This window comes from Schistocerca americana, chromosome 1 (assembly GCF_021461395.2).
Source record: "Schistocerca americana isolate TAMUIC-IGC-003095 chromosome 1, iqSchAmer2.1, whole genome shotgun sequence".
In the NCBI taxonomy this organism is placed as follows: Eukaryota; Metazoa; Arthropoda; class Insecta; order Orthoptera; family Acrididae; genus Schistocerca; species Schistocerca americana.
Genome location: NC_060119.1, coordinates 740776623 through 740792737, shown reverse-complemented (window position 1 = coordinate 740792737; position 16115 = coordinate 740776623). Strand labels below are relative to the sequence as shown.

Here is a 16115-nt window from a genome sequence, read left to right as displayed (position 1 = left end):
ATGTTTACACAAGTTATTTTGTTTTATTTTGACAACCAGTTTCGGTTCAAATGGTTCAAATAGCTCTAAGCACTATGGGACTTAACATGTGAGGTCATCAGTCCCATAGACTTAGAACTACTTAAACCTAACTAACCTACATCCATGCCCGAGGCAGGATTCAAACCTGCGACCGTAGCAGTCACGCGGTTCCGGACTGAAGCGCCAAGAGCCGCTCGTCCACAGCGGCCGGCCACTAGTTTCGGCATTTCAATATGTTATCATCACGCCCCATATGCACTTCATGCACAAAGTCAGATGTATCGATATTAGCATACTGGAGCCATCAGTATGTGGATGCCGTGAATTCGTTACTCCAGTGCTTTCTTCGAAGTTTACAAATCTTTAACATAATGCAGCGCGTCAGCAACTGTATATGTATAGAAATTAAACAGTTTTTCAGCCTTCAGCTGCAAGGTAATTCTTACTCGTTTACCTAGGTTTCGTTCCAGTAATGGAATCTTCTTCAGAACAAAAAATTAAATTATTTTGAGAGCCAAACACTGGCAATGTCACAGATTAAAAATTAAAACAATAAAGACGCATAATCATAAGATTATGTCTGTCAAGATTAAAACCATTAAGGCGAACGTAGACGGAGCTACGCCGGCCAGAAATGAGGACCACATGTGAGCGGCACGGAAGAAGATTCCATTACTGGAATCGAAACCTAGGTAAACGAGTAAAAATTACGTTGCAACTTTCTTCGAAGACCTGCATATTGGAGCCATCATTATCTGGATACCGTGAATTCATTATCCGAACGCTTCCTTCGGAGACTAGAGTTGGTCTCCGAAGGAAGCGTTCGGATAATGAATTCACGGTATCCAGATAATGATGGCTCCAATATGCTAATACCGATACATCTGAGTGTCTGTGCATGAATTTCATATGGGACCTGAAGATGTATTACTGAAATGGTGAAACTGGTTGTCAACGTAAAACAAAATAACTTCTCAAAACGTACTGCTGTTTGGCAATTTTCCTTGGTATACATATTTTTAGGTCCAGGACAAACTACAGCATTTTTTGTTGTGTTCAACCCACGACAAGTTTCTGAAAACACTTGAAAGAAGAGTTGCGCACTAGCCAAACTACGCTTCGGTATATTTCGTACAGTACACAAATGACTTATTAAATGGTACGATTACCGGCAGTACTGGTGGCAGAGTTAGGGGAATAAACATAAATGAATGTGTGTGGGATAAACTGGGGGCCGAAGACTTCTCTTTGTTTTCTATTTGTTTTGCACCTAATTACAATAGCTCATCGTCCACTGTGTGTTTCACAAGTTATAAATTTCATTTTATAACTAATAAAACTTAGGTGGTTGTGTAACTTCCGCGGGTTTTTCCAACGAAAACAATTACTTTTGTTGCAACTACAGTTTACATACACAAACATAAGAATAGTCTATATAATTATTTTTGTTCTTTTTTTTACTACATAGAACGTGTTTGATCATGATGAAAGGCATGACTTCCTTGTTGTTATTATTGATAAGTACGAAAGTTGTTTATGAATAACACAAACATGATTTATATAAGCTGAAAGAATTATTAAAGTAGTGTTTGATACTTATGTTTAAGGAAATTGCGCTTTATAGCGCTGTGTAAAGAACCTGTTTTGCTTTTTTTATTGTATTTTACTACAACATCCCTTTGCTGCATGTTACAGACCAACAATTCACGATGAAGAGGTAGGAGAAGGAGCATGTTGTAATAAACATCCTCGTTCAGGTTCATGTAAGCGAAAACCGCCCCCCCCCCGCCCCCCAATCGTTATAGGGTCTCTCCACACACAGCTCGTTCAACGCCTCACTGTGACATCGGTGCTCTCGCCACCTTGCGTCATTTGAAAAGAAGCGAAATCACGACTCATCATACGCCTGCAGTCAGTTACTGTCTACTTTGTGTGTTACTTCTCTCGCTGAAGACGTGCAGTTTTGTTTGCTGCTGCGAGCAGCGATCTTTTGCGAGATACCTGGCTACAGCTGTCCACTGCATGCAGTTCCGTTCGCAACTTTCGCTCAGTAACTGGTTGAGATGGTCCTGTGTTCACAGACAGCAGCGGCTCCTGTCGGATTTGAAATCGAATGTCCCTGACAAGGCGTAAGACACGTCTTCGGTCCCCTCTTGTTAAGATTTTGTACATCATCTTTTGTTATCCCATGTTACATGGCCACCATTAGTGCACAATTTTTTGTAAATGTGTGGTACAACTTACGTTGGTAGTCCAACAAACTGGGACTACCTGATTCACAGTGTGGTCATGGGCATGTCCACAAACAACAGCTCCTCTCTGACAATCTTTCAGGTCTCGTCATCCACTGCACTGATCCCATACAACTGACTGGCGCACACACACACCATTCCGTGCCTTGACTAACATCATCTGTGAGGTCACGTGACCTCGTGATACCTGTTCTAATGCATCTATCGTGCTCCAGCCAAAGCCAAAGTACACAAAAATTTGTATTCCAGACATGCCCTCAACTGACATGCATTCTCGTATTCATAGTTTTAGACCCATGAGTTTATACAATAACGTGATATACGCTCTAAGACATAAAAAACGACGCACCGCGAAGAAATTATAAAAATTGAATTGGAATGACTTCGAAAATATTTGATTAGAGAAACATATCACTGCTCCCAAAATGTAACTAATACACGACGGCACACACATTATTTATGTACAAAGCACGTGGACGAAAATGCTACAGCAAGTAAAGTATTGCAACAAAAGAAAATCTATAAACCTCTAAAAATATCTGAAAAGCTCATTGAACGGTTATCTGATGTGTCTGATACCCCTACTGTTTGGGTAGACTAATGGAAGATCGATTCTGTACCATACATCAAAGATCTCCCATGCCGTTAATCCACAAGCGCAATATCTCCAGCATCAAAATCACATGCACTTAGGTTCTAAGAATACCGTGAAAGTCACCACTCAAACCCTGGCATTGCGATCAACAGAATAGACATACATTATACGCACATTATCTACGAGTGACCAGGGGATTCTGATTTCAGTTGCATTCAAGTTTTACATATCAACATAGCATCTCACCACACCGCTGTACCCCACTCCAGACCACCGACCGATTCTATCATATTGTCTACTTTACCTCCTTCAACCGAGCCGTCCACAGTTCGGTGTAACAGTCCGTGCTTTAATCTCATTGGCTCATGGAACCGAAAACTCAGAGAGTGTCTGTCATCCAAATTTCCAAACGTGCGAAAGGCTATTATCCGTGCAGGTACTGAGAGCTCGGCATAGCGCATATCTTTCCAGTGTACCTGCATGTTTATAACATGCGAAATAATTTTATTAATGAAAATAATGAATGTGGCATACCACTTTCAGACTTAGTTGTCGGACAGAAGTGAGTCAGCTTTGCAATAATCGTGCAGGTTAGATAAGACGGGCGTTCAGCAAGTAATGCAATACATTTTTTTCCCCCTGAAAGCACGTTGGTTTTATTCAGAATGCCAGTACACCATATTATTCCCCACTCATTTGGCTACAAAACCTTATATTTCAACATAATCTCCGTTCAATGTGACGGTTTTGCGCCACCTTACTGGAGGGCCTGTATGCCAGCATGGAACCGTGCTACTGGTTGACGTCGGTGCCAACGTCTTGCTGCATCAATAACCTCCCCATCACTCATGTACTGTTTCCCCCGGAGTGATCCTTCATTGGGCCTAGCATAAAGAAGTCGGAAGGAAAGAGATCCTGGCTTTAAGGGGCTTTAAGGGAGATGAGGAGGAACACTTCAATGAAGTTTTGTGAGGTCCTCTCGGATGCGCAGACTCGTATGAGAAGGAGAAGTTCGTTTGCATTGTGGCTACAAACATGTTGAAGTTATTTCTTCAATCAACTTCCTGTCTTAACACTTAGCACTTACCACTTAGTTGCGAGGACATCAAGCAGAATAATCCCTTCAAAGTTCCAAAAGACGGACACCATGACTTTATCAGCAGAGGGTTGAACTTTTCAGAGGAGAGTTAGCGTGACGGCACCCCATGGATTGCCGTTGTGTTTCCCGTTCGAAGTGATGAACTCCTTTCATCACCTGTGCCGATGTTCGGCAAAAAATTGTCACGATCAGCGTCGTAACGCACAAGCGGCGAGGAAGACAACGAGCACACATCTTTTAGTACCTCAGCAGGTGAACGAATGTCTCAGCAATACCGACAGAGAGGTCCAGCTATGCAGTGAGGTATTTGAATGTAATGTGTCGATCACCTCTAGTGAGAATGACCCCAAGTTCCAACGCTGTAGGAGTTACAGCCGCGTGCGGCTAGCCTTTCTTATTATTATCGGACAGGTTAGTGCGTTCTTGTTGTGATGGCGGACGCCACGCCCAGCGACTCATCGTGCTTTTGTTCACTGTCTACAAAAGCCTATGTATATCTGCGATGTTCTGGTTTTCTGCCAAAATAAACTCGTTGCTTTGAAAGCACCTCCGTTGAGGATGCCATTTTGAAGAGCGCATATAGTACCACCTCCTATCGGAGCTTCATGAAAGTTTAGGGGCTGCAGCGAGAATATTCCATCATATCCCACAACAAATTTCCCATTTTTCAACCGCAACTGGCTGAGGAAAATACGTGTTGCATTACTTATTGAACAGTCCTCGTAGTAATAACTGAACTCAGATTAGAAATACTGTGGAAAAAATGTAGTGTATGTGTGTTGTACAGCTGCTACATTGCGCCCGGTGTTTGTGTGTGTGCAGAGGTCGCGCCACCACCGCGACTTCGCGGCGGCCCCGCAGCAGCTGCAGCTGCAGCCGCAGCCCCCAGCCACTACGCCGCCGCCGCCGCCGCCGCGAAGCCCTGGCAGCCCAGAAGCCGCCGCCGGGGAGTCCGCAGACGCTGAGGACTACGACGAGGACCTGCTCGCTAGGGAGAGTGAGTCCGCGCTCATGCTACCCCAGCTCTCGACACACCCAGCTCACGACAATCTTTTTTTATTATTGATTTATATATTTGGCTCTTATCTGCACAGCTACTTAGTCAAATACGTTTTTTTAGGCATTAGCGTTCTGACAGGTTAAACCAGACGGCCACGAATTTTCCTCCTGTGCCAACTCCTTTATCCCAGAGTAAAAATTGCACCTTGCGTCTCAATTAGTTTTTTCAGTATATTCAAATCTCTGCCTTCCTTTACAGTTTTTACCCTCTACAGCCAACTCTGGTACCGCTCTTATTTTATATATCACAAATACCGTTTTGTCCCGAAAATAAACCGTACTTTTTATCGGTATTTGACCCTCGAAAAGTTTGGGTGCGGTTTATATCGGCTTTCTCGACTTTTTACGTACCCCTGCTGTAAAAAAAATTGTGCTCATTTGCAACACTAATACTAGCGTCTGTAACCGAAACTGGCGGCAAGGCATTTTATTGCGGAATAATGCAAACTTTTACCTGTATTTTATTGGCGTTAACATTATGTAGGTCTACCAATATTGTTTCCGTAGCTTGTAGTTCAGTTTCAGTTGGCTACTGTTGAAAAAGCCTGATTTACCTCAACACGAACGACAGTTAGAGCGAAATGTATCTTCAAGCAAAGGAATTCGGCGCAGTTACGAAGCATGCCTCAAACTTACTGTTCATTCTGCTAAAACTGCAACCAACAGAGAGGCCCGAAAGAAATATGGACTGGAAAAATACAATGTGCAGCGCTGGATTGCTACTGAATTAAAATGGAAGACGGCAGTTTCAACGAGAAAATCATTCTGGGAACCGAAATGTGGCAAATATCCGGAACTTGAAGCTACGGTTCTTTCCTGTGCGCAAGATAAGAGGAAAGATGGGATGGCTATCTCACGAGAAATAATCAAACTGAAGGCACTGGATGTCACAATATGTGTCTCCCAGAAAGAGAATTCCATGCCGACGTTGGTTGTTGTCGGTTTACGCGGACAAATGGCCTCTCTCTCCGACGAATTACTACAACAGCACAGAGAATGCCAGCAGATTTCGAGGTGAAATTGGTTAACTTTCATTGGCACGTCATCCAGTTGCGAAAGTGTCACTCATAACCTTCCCATCAGATCGGCAATGTTGGCGAAACGACACTATTTTTTGAAATACCGAGCTATACGACAGTAGATATGAAAGTGGTGAAACGTATCCTATTAAGAAAAAGCACGAATAAAAAAATATGATAGTTTGATGTTAGCCTTTACAGACGAAGGTGGAAGTTTACACCCTTATGTAATTCTGAATAGAAAAACTATGCCCAAAGAAAACATTCCTAATCGCTTAGTGATTCACTGTCAAGAAAAGGGCTGAATGGCTACGTAAGTGATTGTTCACTGGCTGTCTAGTGTTTGGAATCGCAGACCTGGGGCTCTGCTTCCTAAGAGAGCCGTGCTAGTTATGGATATAGGACATCTAACTACTAAAGAGAAAGACAAACCTGCTGCACAAAAGACACATCTCGTCGTAATACCGCCCCAAGCTATGTTCAGGTAAAGTGCATTAAGTAGGAGAACGATCCTCTAACATAACTTGCCCTCGAACATATTATTATCACTGTTCAGTGAGGCAGCGCCACCACAAGTCTCATGACACCATCCAGCGACACAGTAACTTACCTACTTTATTCTGTTCCTATAACCTTACGAGTATGCATAGGATTTCTGTTTGTTACCATTATGCCTTAATCATGCTTCATCAGCAGCAGATTTTACTATCAGATTTACTATGCCGCCAGTAGTTACTTCACATGACACAAAGTAAGACGGTTGCTAACCAGCCTGCCACAATCAAGTTGATAGTACGCAAAGAGCAGTGGGATTATCGGTAGAAATAAAATCGTGAGTACCGAGTTTAAACAACTCTGTATCGTCAAAAGCATTCAAAAGTAAACTTTACAAACTCCGAAAGGATATTTCAACCTACAGTTGAAAGTATTGGATTTATAAGCAAACGTAACATCATTCGTCAAATACGCAATTAGAAATCTTCGACAAAATTATTCTTTACGCTTCAGGAGTAGTAAGGTCTTTGAATTTACCGTAGCAAGAAGTAAATAAAGAAATCTGTGATGCTGTAACTGTCGTCCAAGCAGTCCGAATTAGCTACCTGTCCGCACCAATCGCATTCCGCTGAAACACGCGATCGAATACCTACACAGGTAGCGATCAACATTGCCAGTTCTTACATCCAAAACTTAATTTTGTCGTTGAATATAAATTGTATTAATCTTAATCAGATACATCTCCCCTTTGTGGCTATACGCCAGGAAGAGGCGACTTCCTTCTCAAAACCATATAATCTCGAATGTAACACTCCAACTCACAACCGAGTATTAATGGAAAATTCCCTTCAAACAAGAAAGTCACACGACTTGCAACCCGGGAACGACTATTACTGGACGACAGCAAACTGATTCGCCAAAGACGTAATACTAACACAGGGTTGGTTGTTGGTTGTTTTTGGGGGGAAGGAGACCAGACAGCGAGGTCATCGGTCTCATCGGATTAGGGAAGGAAGTCGGCCGTGCCCTTTGAAAGGAACCATCCCGGCATTTTCCTGGAGCGATTTAGGGAAATCACGGAAAACCTAAATCAGGATGGCCGGACGCGGGATTGAACCGTCGTCCTTCCGAATGCGAGTCCAGTGTGCTAACCACTGCGCCACCTCGCTCGGTACTAACACAGGGACTGAGCGAAGAGTTTGCGAAAGCCTATGTACCGATATATTGTAACTGTTAAGAGCAGCAGATAATAAATTACAACAAAATAAGTATCACAAAAAGTAAAATATGCTGCGAGGAAATGAAGGTACTTGGAAACAACAACCTTCCAATGTATGTATAGTACCAACAACGAAGTACAGCAGAGATGGTGCTATGGTGTGGGGGTGTTTTTCGTAGTTAAGGTTTGTTCCTCTTATTGTGATTAAGAAAACGACAAACGCAGTTCGATATGGACAGTTTTACAGCTGTAGACGCCACGGAGATGTTCCTCTATGGTTGGAGATGGAAAGGGTAGTTGGAGGTCACGATGCCGATAGTTCACCACTCTGGAGTGGGTAGCATTGGAGGAGTAAGGGGATGTCTGACAGTCGTCCGACATGTGGTTATAGAAACATAATTGTTAAATCATTCATTCGTTATTCATCCAGTACAACCACCGAGATAATTGTATTGTATTGTATTGTATGTTAACCGGGGACCTAGAAACGACGTCCCCACCGCAGCCGCAGTGGTCCACAACCCCACGACGACCACCGCAGTACACTTCACCCCTCCGCCGCCCCACACCGAACCCAGGGTTATTGTGCCGTTCGGCCCCCGGTGCACCTCCCAGGGAACGTCTCACACCAGACGAGTGTAACCCCTATGTTTGCGTGGGAGAGTTATGCTGGTGTACGCGTACGTGGAGAACTTGTTTGCGCAGCAATCGCCGACATAATGTAACTGAGGCGGAATAAGGGGAACCAGCCCGCATTCGCCTAGGCAGATGGAAAACCGCCTAAAAACCATCCACGGACTTGACTGTTCACCGGACCTCGGCACAAATCCGGCGGGCGGATTCGTGCCGGGGACCAGGCGCTCATTCTCGTCCGGAAGGCCGTGCGTTAGACCACACGGCCAACCGGGCGGGCCACCAAGATAATACTCGAAGAGGCCAATTCCCTCAGGTAAGCCTGCGAGGAAGACGCTGTGGTCAGCATGCGGCTCGTGGTCGCGCGCAGCCGACGGTGTAGTGCAGCCCGCAAGTGATGACGAAAACGGCAATGCAGGGCCTTTGACTCCAGCAAGATGGCATCCCACAGCGGCAGACGCACTGCGTAGAAGCAAAAGAGCAGCCACAGATAACATGTCCCGTGGCGAGCAGGCTCATTGCGTGGATCCAGTGTAGAAGTGGCACCTCAGAACAGAAGTGTCTGCCCAAACGAGTAGAGGCAGGGCGAAAGGAGTTTGCCTACACACGTGACAGACAGCTGCATGGTCCCGTGCTCGAGCGGTAGACCGCCGGAGTAGGAGGCCGGCAGCCGCTGAAGTAGGCCACAGGTGGCCCGAAGGCTGGACGCCGCTAAGTCCACAGCATTGCACATGACACCAGCAACAGGGCCGAAACTGGCAGTGGTAGAGTACAGAAAGGGCGACTGATTGAGTAGCGTACACTCATAGACCCCTAGGCTCTACACTCTTGGACAGTCCTTCGTCCGCTCCCCCCCCCCCCCCCCCCCCGCCCCGCCACCCCTGTGAATGATGACTGGCAGACTGTGACAACTTTGACTAAAAATGACGAGTATTTTTTGTGTCGTGGACCCTTGTTTTGCTACAGCTTCGGTTACTATCATGTAAGACACAAAAAGTCCGTGGCTCAGATGTGAAGTAACCAGGTCAGGAACTCTGCAAAGGTTCTGCCATTTTGTTTAGTTGGTAATACTGGAAGGTTATAATTAAAGTGTAGATACTCAAGGAGGTCCAGTTTGCCCTGCAATTATCGTGCGACAGCGAAACTTGATAGATACTCTATTGCGTTAATGAGGAACCAATTTATGGTAGAAAAAATTAGTTCCAATTTTGTCCATCCAGTCATACTTCTTGTAAGACTATATGACAACCACGCTGTTATTTGACAAGCCATAACGTGAGTGAACAGTATGGCTCTCGAGAAGAGAGACTGTACACTGTTAGTGAAACTGTTTCATGTGAACAGCAGAAATTGCAGTGCTGCTTTGAGACGAGTGAAAGATCTGAGAAGAGGCTCGATGTCATTAAATGATTTAAAGAAGATGAAAATGAAATCTCAAAACATGGGTGAGCCTGGAAGGGGGAGGTGAAAGTCACTGACGAAGTTGCTGTTGCTGCGACTGACCATGGAGCACTGGCACCGGGTAGTGCTAGTGTTCGTGCAGAGTCACGAGAATTGTCCATCCCATGGTCACAAGTAAGGGAATTTTTGCAGCCCGTATTACACTGGCATCCGTACAAGATCCAGACGGTGGAGGAACTGAAACCTCAGAATTTTCTCTTCGGTTTTTGGCATGGACCGAAGTTTATGACACGTGGCCGGGCAATATTCTGTGGAGAGACGAGGTACCTTTAACATTACACAGGGTGCAGTGAACACACAGAGCTGCCGAATTGGGATACCTTTTCACCACATGTTGCGCACGAATGGTTATTGCACTCGCCGCACGTATCTGTGCTGACTGAACTTATTACATCAGGGGCTGCTTGCTGACACAACAGGAACTGCTGTTACGACGCCGGTCAGTTACCACATCGCCGAGGAACCAGAGCTGAAATACTGGGTGGTTATAAGTAAAATGCAGCTTCTCACAGAGGTCCATTGTGGACTGTAATTATAGCGTAGGAACGAACTTGGTAGCTATTGTAATGCGTTAATGCGGGCCCATTTAAAATGTAAATAAATTTTTTCCAATTTTGGCCAACAGGTGCATATCTGGCGCTGTGATGTAATGAATTAGGAACGGGACGTGGGCAGAAAAGGTCAAACACGTGAGAAAGGCTTAATGTTTATTTTATTATTAACCGACGCTTACACAATTTGTTCAGTATGAGCACTGGAGACGTCGACGAGATTCTTTATCTGTAAAACGACGTGATCGGTAGCTGCTCGGAGCAGTTCTGATGGAATCTGAGCAACGTGTTCTTACGTACTGGCTTCAGGTCAAGTGGATACGGATCGTGTCTCTCGAAAACATGTTCTTTTAGATATCCCCAGTCACTTCGGCTCAGAGCAGGTAATCTTGCAGAATATGCGTCGGGAAAACTTCTGGAGATAACTCGTTCATGGCAGGTTGCATTAAGCAGATCTTTTACAGCGCGAGCGACAATAGGTGTTGCCCCGTATTGCACGTAGACAGTGGTTTACTCACAGTCGCGCTCCTCCAAAGCAGGAATAATATGCTGTAAAAGAGGGTCTCGATAACGCGCAAACATCACGGATTACTTGACAGGCCTTCTGGGTGTACTGTCTTCAAAGAACAGCGGACCGAAAATAAAAGTGGTTGTGAATTCACCCGACGTGACCCACTTATGCGTTCTCATGCGTTGGCCATGCATGGTGTCTTAATTTCACTGACCTACGCCCAACCAGTTAATAGCGACACAACACAGCACTGTGTACCGTGTACAGCAGAGTAACGGTTCGGAGATGGTGCTTGTATAAGAATGAAAAAACACCCTGTAATAAAGCACCATCTGTCAGGCAACTTTGCGGACGATGAAATTCCGGAAATGGTCTGGCTTGCCCGGAGTCCCGTCCTGAACGCTGTGGAACGCCTTTCGGATGAGTTAGAACGTCGACTCTGCACCAGAGCCCCACATCACTACCTTCTCTGGCTTTGGCTCCTCAAGAAGAATTGTCATTACTCCACAGATACTCAGACACCTGACTTTAAAGTTTGCCCAGAAGATTTCGCCGGCCGCGGTGGCCGAGCGTTTCTAGGCGCTTCAGTCCAGCGCCGCGCGACTGCTACGGTCGCAGGTCCGAATCCTGCCTCGGGCATGGATGTGTATGATGTCCTTAGGTTAGTTAGGTTTAAGTAGTTCTCAATTCTAGGGGACTGATGAGCTCAGAAGTTAAGTCCCATAGTGCTCAGAGTCATTTGAACCATTTTAACCCAGAAGATTTCAGCGGTGGACGGCTGGTGCCTGATGAGTCGGCACACCCGCCACACAGCAATGCAATGCCTGTTGCCAACAAGTTTGATACCTGCAGCTGAAACTTCCCGACTTCACTGTGTTGGAAAGGGGTTGGCGGGGAAGGGGGGCACGACCAACAACAGACACATCCGCGAAGCTGCTTGACGTCGGCCACTTCCTGGTATCCATAAGCCAGGTGGCCTTTTAGCTCTGTCAGTCTAAAGCCGAGTCCGAAGAAACGACGAGTCCAAAACACAGCGCCGCCGGATCAAGACAACCTCCGCACACCGCCGATTGTGACAGCAACCGATTTCGATCTTGAAGAGTATCCTATAGTGACAGTTATTCCCCTTGCGTTCTTTTATATAGAGAATCAGTACTGTGTTGTTCATGTTTTCTTGTTGCTTTCTAGAGAAATAAATATCTACGGTTCAGTGCTAGCTGAACACCTATTTCTTGTCTGTGTGCACAATCCCACAACCGGATACTTCATGCTGTAGTAAAGCGGAATGGTGGACCACCTCATATTAATGTTACCGATAGGTGTGTAGAGTGTTTTTATCAGATAGTGTACACCTAAAACAGCAAACAGATTTCATGATGGGTTATTCACATCTCAGAATAGCGGTGCTTGTCAAGGGTATCACCAGGCTGCATTCCTGTAAGTCATTTGTTAATGTGCGCCCTTATTACTTTTTATATTTAACTTGAGGATCTCAAAGGAAAAAAAAAGTATGAATCCTGACCCCGTCATCACCGTTATGCATAGCTGTGCTCTCAGCAAGTGCACAAAAGAGATACATTGTGTACACAGGCGAGCTCGCGCGTTGTTTACGCGCCTAGCGGTGGGACACGTGTCCGAGCGGGACCGCCACGTGACCGCAGACCAGGCGGCCCACGTGGACTGGCGGCACGCCAGCGGCAGATTGCCGCCAAACGCGGTGAAGCCCGCAGCCGCAGCGCGTCAGAGCGCTTCAGAGCGCGTCCAATACACCCACACTGCCAATGGAACGGCGCAGAGCCAGCCGCCAATACAGCCGGCGGAAGCGGCGGAAAGTGGCGCAGAAGTGAAGCAGTCGCCAGGGAGCGGCTTCGCCTCTTTCCTTTTTATCACTGCAGGGCCGACAGGCGGAGGCTAAGAACTTTTTTCCGGGGAGGACTCGAGAAAAAGACGATGCTGCTTATTCAGCAGTCGGATTTGGCGTCGGATTCTATCTGCCACAGATCCCTGCTCGGGCTGAATAAACAGGGGACCAGGGCGAGGATGCAGACACTCTCTGTTAGAAATTTCAGAAACCTTCCGAACGCCAACAAACTGACTGCTAACGGAATTATTTTCTTATGTTATAAGAACGACTTGGTTTCCTTTTTTATTGTTAGTAACCAGCACTAGGGAAATCAGATACGTGTCCTAGCATTGTATGCACGCTTTTACGGGTACGAAAATTAAAAAAATTAAACAGATAACTGCAGGTTGAGTCAGGAGGAAAAGTACATGATTTGAGGGCTTACAGTATTAGATACTGGTTTCCCAGATAGAACACATGTTCTATCTGTCATTTATTTTCTGTATTATTCAAACATTGTCATTGTTTACAACGTACCATTGTGGTATTAAGGAAGTTATGACAATAATCAAGTCGTGTAACTACCTCGAATTGGTCTACAGAAACACATAAGCTACAGCGCATGCCCCACACACGATATTTCCAATATTCTCGCGCTCGCTTGATGCAAACTAGTAGAGAAGAAACGAATAGGTCATTTCTGAAGTAATTTAATGTAGTTCACTCTTGTATTGCAACACGTTTTTGCTGGAGGATATTGTTTTCGAGTTATTCGAGAAAAACATACAAAAGTTATATTAAATCTGTTTTATCTTGATAACCATTCGGAATAGGGCATAAGTCCAGATGAAATTGGTTGTTGAGAACCACTAACGATATGACCCCTCGATGCACACACCTTTCCTCCTGAATCACCCAGTACAATAATAAAAAACATTGAAAGGAACACGTAAGATGTGTGGCATGATGTCAAGGGCATAGAAGTAAAAGTTAAAGTTGATTTTGACGAAATTAATCTGAACTTTATTCCAGAGATCTAGATATTCCAATAAACAGGAAGTTTAAGAGAATTATAGAGAGTCCAGGCTTGTGGAGGTGTGGTTAAGAAATAGGATAAATGTTAGAAAATCGAAAAATTTTACGATACAAAGTCTGGCACTTTGCGACTGGTGTAGCACAAGATACATCAATAGACGCTGAATAACACCATCACAAAATACATCTTTAGGGCAACGTTCATATCTTGTAGTTCCAAAATTAAGCACCAAGAATATTAAATTGAAATCATTGAACAGGAAGCCTTTTATGTTACAGCGGATCGGATGTTAATGGGGTAGCGCTCGTACTTCGCGCTAACAGCAATGTAAAAAGTGAAGGCCCCCAAAAGGAGAAGATATTTCATCTATGAAGTGAAACGGACTCGTATGGCGCTGAAGGGAGCCAGCACGATCGGAAACGAATTTGTTTCTGGGCAAGTTTCTCGAAAATTTGGTGCCAAACGGCCGGACATATAGCGGATAAAATAGTCTCTTGATATTTCTGGTACTTGTTCGCAACTATACTGAACTGGTGAACTCGTCACTAGCGTATTAATATAGTGCTGATACCGGGGTGACGAACCGAGCGACAGGCATCAGACTTCACTGCAGAACCGTAAAGTCTTCTGAGTAAACGCAGCTGAAAACCGAAGAGTAGATTTATTTATTTATTTAGCGTACAGCATTTAAGTACATTTCAGTATTGGATCACATTATTCTACATTACATAAAATTACATATATTCACAAACATCTAGATCTTGTATGTATTCGATGGATTTTTGGAATGCCACGAGGAATTCTTCAAAGCCCAAACTGAACACTCTAGTTCTGCATTCTTCTCTGATGTGTTGGATGGTCTGCTTAGGCGCGCCGCAGACACATGCTGGCGAAGACAGCAGTCCCCATTTGAAGAGTGAGTAAGCACATCTTCCATGCCCAATACTTAATAGGTTCAGAGTTGACCAGATCTTGCGGGGCTGATCAAACCCAGGTACTGCCTCGGTAAGACAAGGCATTAGGTGGCAAGTTGTTGGGGCATTCTGGAGCATTCTCTTCTCCAAGAGTTTATGTCAGACCCAGTGAGGCTGTCGAGAGCAAGAGGAGGATGTCTTGAACGAAGCCTCTTGGTACTCAGATCAGGTATATCGATGTGTACCGGTAGTTCAGGGTTTGCTTGGATCTTGTTATATTCCCTGACCAAGGTTGCTTCTCGTCGTATTTTTGGGAGTGGTATATAACTCAGGACAGGTAGCCATACGTTAGGGGTATACCTAACGGTTCCTGAAATAATGCGCATGGTGTTAAGTTCGACATCGATTTTGTTCACATGACTACTGTTTAGCCATACTGGCCCACAGTACTCCGCCTCAGATTATACCAGGCTCAGTGCAGACGTCCTCAGAGTTGTTGCCGTTGATCCCCAGGTGGTTCCCCAGAGTTTATGAATGAGGTTATTTCTTGTTCTCGCCTTGGCAGCTGCTTTTGTAAGGTGTGACTTAAATGACAAGGTTCTGTCTGACGTGACCCCTAGGTACCTTGGCTCCTTGTTGTGGTTGAGGCTTGTGTCGTCAAGTATACTTCCAGAGCTCTGACGGCTTCTCTGTTATTGAGGTGGAAGCAAGTTACTTCTTTCTTCGTGGCGTTAGGCCTAAGCCTCCATTTGCGAAAGTATGCTGCCAAGGCAGACAGATCGGATGACAGGGTTTCTCCCATTGTATCAAAATCGGTGTGCCTTGTTGCAATAGCCCAATCATCAGCGTAGCCTAATTTCATACAAGCTGTTTCTGGCGTGTCGGCAATGTATAGGCTGAAAAGCAGTGGGGCTAATACCAAGCGTTGAGGTAAGCCATTTTGAAGGAATTTCTGGCTATTGGCTTTGTTTCCCATGACGACCTGGAATCCTCTGTTACCAATCATGTTACCAATAAGCTTTGTCACTTTTTGACAGCGAATTATTTTCATCAGTTTTTAGAGTAGGCCTTGTCTCCAGACGGTATATAGGCAGCTGACAGGTCAATGAAGGCCACAGACGTTTTTAATTTCTTTTGGAATCCCGCTTCAGTATGTGTTGTAAGGGCCAGGACTTGATATGCACAGTTTCGGTTGGGACGAAAGCCGGCTTGTTCTACTGGGATGGACGTGAGTATTGTCTGGCTGATCCTGTTAAGTATTACTCGTTCCAGAAGTTTGTACACCATGCTAAGCAGTGCTATCGGCCGGTTGTTTTGCGGAAGATTTCCCGGTTTACCTGGCTTTAGGAGGGCAATTATCTTGGCACGTTTAAGTTCTTGGGGAAGACGCCGTCGAATAAGTTTCGC

At 45.0% G+C, this 16115-nt stretch overlaps 1 protein-coding gene across 1 annotated transcript in view; it reads left to right on the top strand.

Moving 5' to 3' along the window:
• LOC124593974 (follistatin-related protein 5-like) overlaps nt 1–16115 on the top strand; it is a 503257-nt gene that overhangs the window by 299899 nt on the left and 187243 nt on the right. The window contains exon 3 of the mRNA XM_047132326.1: nt 4790–4964. Coding sequence (XP_046988282.1) covers nt 4790–4964 — 175 coding nt within the window. The remainder of the gene's footprint in view (nt 1–4789; nt 4965–16115) is intronic.